General features: G+C 35.0%; 1 protein-coding gene across 1 annotated transcript in view; it reads left to right on the forward strand.

The window, feature by feature from the left end:
- The window catches only part of LOC136829965 (integrin-binding sialoprotein-like), an 11,888-nt gene extending 7,852 nt beyond the window's left edge, over positions 1 to 4,036 (forward strand). Inside the window, exon 3 of the mRNA XM_067089140.1 lies at positions 3,891 to 4,036. Coding sequence (XP_066945241.1) covers positions 3,891 to 4,036 — 146 coding nt within the window. The remainder of the gene's footprint in view (positions 1 to 3,890) is intronic.
- Positions 4,037 to 5,379: the final 1,343 nt, after the last annotated feature.

Consider the following 5,379-nt stretch of genomic DNA (forward strand, 5'->3'; position numbering starts at 1 on the left):
ACAGTAAAAAAAAAAAAAAATAGAAAAAATATCTGAACGGTTACATCTCGAAATTCGACCTAAAAAAAAAGTTGGTCTGAAAAAAATAGCAAAAAAAAATAGAAAAAATATCTGAACAGTTACATCTCGAAATTCGACCTAAAAAAAAAAGTTGGTCTGAGAGAACCACCACAGCAAAATAAAAAATAGAAAAAAATGTCTGAAGTTTCATCTCGAAATTCGACCTAAAAAAATTGGTCTGAGAAAAATATCAACAGTTTCACATTAAAAAAAATAGAAAAACATAAAAAAATAGAAAAAATATCTGAACAGTTTCATCTCGAAATTCGACCTAAAAAAAACTGGTCTGAGAATACCACCACATTAAAAAAAAGATAGAAAAAATATCTGAACAGTTTCATCTCGAAATTCGACCTAAAAAAAATGTTGGTCTGAGAGAGAGAGAGAGAGAGAGAGAGAGAGAGAGAGAGAGAGAGAGAGAGAGAGAGAGAGAGAGTCACCACAGTAAAATAAAAAATGGAAAAAAATATCTGAAGTTTCATCTCAAATTTCGACCTAAAAAAAATATTGGTCTGAGAGTACCACCGCATTAAAAAAATAAAAAAAATATCTGAACAGTTTCATCTCGAAATTCGACCTTTAAAAAATATATTGGTCTGAGAGAGCTGCCATTCTAAAAAAAATAGAAATAAAATATCTGAACAGTTACATCTCGAAATTCGACCTAAAAAAAAAATTGGTCTAACAGAGCTATCACATTAAGAAAAATAGAAAAAAATATCTGAACAGTTTCATTTCGAAATTCGACCTAAAAAAATTGGTCTGAGAGAACTACCACATTAAAAACAATAGTAAAAAATAACTGAACAGTTTCATCTCAAAATTCGACCTAAAAAATTGTTCTGAGAATGCCCACCACATTAAAAAAATAGAAAAAAATATCTGATCAGTTTCATCTCGAAATTCGACCTAAAAAAATTGGTCTGAGAATACCACCACATTAAACAAAAAAAGAAAAAAACATCTGAACAGTTACATCTCGAAATTCGACCTGAAAAAATATTGGTCTCAGAGGACCACCACATTAAAAAAAATAGAAAAAAGCATCTGAAAAGTTTCATCTCGAAATTCGACCTAAAAAAATTGGTCTGAGAGAACCACCACATTAAAATAAAATAGAAAAAAATCTGAACAGTTTCATCTCGAAATTCGACCTAAAAAAAATTGGTCTGAGAGAACCACCACATTAAAATAAATTGAAAAAAATATCTGAACAGTTTCATCTCGAAATCCGACCTGAAAAAAATATATTGGTCTGAGAGAACCACCACATAAAAAAAATGTTTAAAAATCTGAATAGTTTCATCTCGAAATTCGACCTAAAAAAATTGATCTGAGAGAACCAACACGTCTTAAAAAAATTGAGAAAATATCTGAACAATTTCATCTCGAAATTTGACCTTAAAAAAATATTTGTCTGAGAAAACCACCAGATTAAAAAAAAGAAAAAAAATATTTGAACAGTTTCATCTCGAAATTCAACCTAAAAAAAATTGGTCTGAGAAAACCACCACATAAAAAATAATAGAAAAAATATCTGAACAGTTTCATCTTGAAATTCGACCCAAAAAAATATATTGATCTGAGAGAACAACCACATTAAAAAAAGATAGAAAAAATATCTGAACAGTTTCATCTCGAAATTGGACCTAAAAAAAATATTTATCTGAGAGAACCACCACATTAAAAAATATAAAAAAAAATACCTGAACAGTTTCATGTCGAAATTCGACCTAAAAAAAGTGTTGGTCTGAGAAAACCACCAGTTAAAAAAAATAGAAAAAAAAACCTGAAGTTACGTCTCGAAATTCGACCTAAAAAAAATTGGTCTCAGAGTACCACCATCTGCCACAGAAACTCGTTCTAGCGCAATGTTTAAGCGTGACACCAAACCATGAATGTACGGCTTCCCACACAAAAAGCAAGTGCAAAGTTTTATCATCATAGCAAGCCAAGCTGAAACCCTAGTTCAGTGGCTCTCAACCTTTTTTTGGCCCATGCACCCTTTCACCATAGGTCAGAATGTCATCCCCAAGACCCTCTTCCCAAAATTGTCTGCCTCGAAAGATGCTTTCCCAATAATATGCATACAACACTAAAAATCCTTATTTTCCTCCATATGACCACATAACCTCTACATAGATAAATTCTATATTGCAGTTTTACACATTTAATCGCGTTTTGTGTGGTCCTAGAGCCAGTTTGAGACACCCAATCCGTGGACACAATTCCCCCCTCCCCCCCCCCCAGAACTCTTAAATTTCCCACTCGGGGAGGATTCCTCCCCGGTTGAGAACCACTGCCCTAGCTGGAAAAGCAGAATACTGCAATCTGTGGTCACAATTCCCCTCCCCACCCCTGAAACCCTGAAATTCCCCTGGTTGAGAATCACCGCCCTAGTTGGAAAATCAAAATACTAAGAGCTCTAAGGTCCCACTGGGATAATTAGCTCAGTAAATCAGCTGACGTATCAGAAACTGAGCCCAAAAAATCACTGGATATTATCAATCTTTTTACATATTCCAGGACTTGATGCAGTGTATACATTAAGTTTTCATTCTCCATGGGAACCTGCGTAATAGTAATTCTTTAACAGATGAGTTGTGCTGGAAAAACTGAACGTACTGTAAATATATATATATATATATATATATATATATATATATATATATATATATATATATATATATATATATATATATATATATATTTTCTTTTTCTTTTCTTTCACTTTTACATTAATTCTACCACCCACCTAGCCACCTGGTTCTATTCTGCTCTCTCTAGGCAATCAACGCAACCCAGGAATGCAGTGGATATGTACTCTATACCCGAAAAATGCACTATTAAACAAGCTTTATTCTTTATACAGCGAATGAAAATTAATTAAAAGCACCTAGAATAAAAAAACTTAGCCAGTGGACAATATTACACAGTAGCCAACATAACCCAATAAACAACAAGTAAAATATGTACAGCGTATAATACTGTATGAAAAAAATAATGAGTAAAAAGCCACAATAATATAATTGATAAATTGTATATTTTAAGACACAAAAATATACAAAAAAGGGGATAAAAACGAGGGAGCTTTCGACCGTTTGCGCAACGGTCCTCTTCAGCCGTTGCGCAAACGGTCGAAAGCTCCCTCGTTTTTATCCCCTTTTTTGTATATTTTTGTGTCTTAAAATATACAATTTATCAATTATATTATTGTGGCTTTTTACTCATTATTTTCGATAACAATATAGTGATGCTCCACTGTATGAAACTCTCAGCCACGGCCCATGAAACTCTCAGTCGACCGTGGTGGCCTGAGTTGTTGCAGTGCCAGACGCACGATTATGGCTAAATTTAACCTTAAATAAAGTAAAAACTAATGAGGCTAGAGGGCTGCAATTTGGTGTGTTTGATGATTGGACGGTGGATGACCAACATACCAATTTGCAGCCCTCTATCCTTAGTAGTTTTTAAGATCTGAGGGCGGAGAGAAAAAGTGCGGACGGACTGACAAAGCCACGTCGATAGTTTTCTTTTACAGAAAACTGAAAATATCCAATGGGCAGAATTATAAGACAAAACACAACCTTGAAAATGTCCCCAGTGGACAAAACGTACCGTATTTGCCAGTGTAAAAAATAAAAGTATCAATTCCACAAATTTTGGATTTTTTATTTTTTTTTATTTTTTGGTTCCTCCCAAACCTTGTGCTGGAATCCCTCGACTCTCCACCTACCGGATTCCTTTACTCCTCATCCCGCAAAGTCCTTCGGCAATCCTGAGGGCTTCGGCTCTAATCCTTTCCTAATTCTCTCACATTCACAACCCAGCATTTTTCAAAAGCTACCAGGCAGGACTCCCAGGAGCGAATTCCCCTACTTCCGGCAAGAGAGAAGAAGAAGAAGAAGAAGAAGAAGAAGAAGAAGAAGAAGAAGAAGAAGAAGAAGAAGAAGAAGAAGAAGAAGAAGAAGAATAAGAAGAAGAGAGAGACAAAACATGACTATCGTCAAAATTGCTTCATGATTTTCATGAATTTCGACGAGGATAGAATGGAACAAGGTGGCCAGTCGAGAGTGAAATTGGTGTAAAGAGAAAAGAGAGATAATGTGAAATATTATATGGAGTAAGAACTTTTGATTATTTTTATATCTAATCTTCACATCAAAAATCATCTGTTAAAGAATTATAATTAAATAGCATCCCAGAGATTATTCCAAAATATATATATTTCAACTTTAATTCAAAATGATCATTTGCTATGATCCTACAGCGTCACTCACCAAGGAAATCATTGCAGCTATTAATTTATGCACTTGGATTTCCTTCTTTACATATTTAAGCAATGGCTTCATTCATGCTTTGATTCCAACAGGTGACCTTGAGAAGATAAAGGACTTCAAATCCCTATGTCAAGTTCTTGAACTCTTTGGCCCTGTATCCAAAAGCTGGCCTTGACCTAAATAAAAATTTAAATCCCTATACCAAGTACTTAAACTCAAGCTTGCCCATAATTCCAGTTCTTGACCTTAAAACACACCAAGAACTGCACATCCCCATGCCAATAAAATTCTGACTCTAGGGTATACTACAGGGCTAGAATCCCTCGGTCTAGTGCCTGAACTCAAACTTAGCCAAAATACCAAATGCTGAACTGACTCAGCGCAAGTGCTGAGTAAGTGTAAGTAGCCAAAATACTTAATGTTGAACTTACACTGAGCAAGTGCTTCGGGTAAGTGCAAGTAGACAAAATACTTAATGTTGAACTTTCTCTGATCAAGAACTTCAAATGCCTGTGCTAAATGCTTAGGGTCAAGCTTGGTCCTGATTCCAAGCGTTGACCTTGATCAGTGACACTTAAAATCCTTCTGTCAATGACCGAACTGAAACTTGGCCCTGGCACCAAATTCTGACCTAAGCCCGAACAAGAACTAAAATGCCTGTGTCTCAAGACCAGCTCAAGATTAGTCCTCGGACCGAATTCTAACACTGACCTGAATAAGGACTTAAACTCCCAAGTCCAGTACTTAACATCAAGCTCTCTCCCCGAACCTAGCTGCCAACCCCAAGCTGAGAAAGGCCTTAAAATCCTATGCCAAATATTTGCTTACATACTTGATCTCATTACAAAATAGTGACAAAATTCCTAAGTTCTAAGCATGTGATATTGACCTGAGGCCTAGAACCACATTCTCTCTAGATATTATTTGTTTTTGACTTGTACCAAGAATTCTATCTCTTCTGAGAGTACTGAAACTAACAAAAGGTAATAAGAGACCAACTCTCAGCAATTACCGAGAACACTAAAGTATAAAAAAAAAA

Source organism: Macrobrachium rosenbergii, chromosome 45, assembly GCF_040412425.1.
Source record: "Macrobrachium rosenbergii isolate ZJJX-2024 chromosome 45, ASM4041242v1, whole genome shotgun sequence".
Taxonomy (NCBI): Eukaryota; Metazoa; Arthropoda; class Malacostraca; order Decapoda; family Palaemonidae; genus Macrobrachium; species Macrobrachium rosenbergii.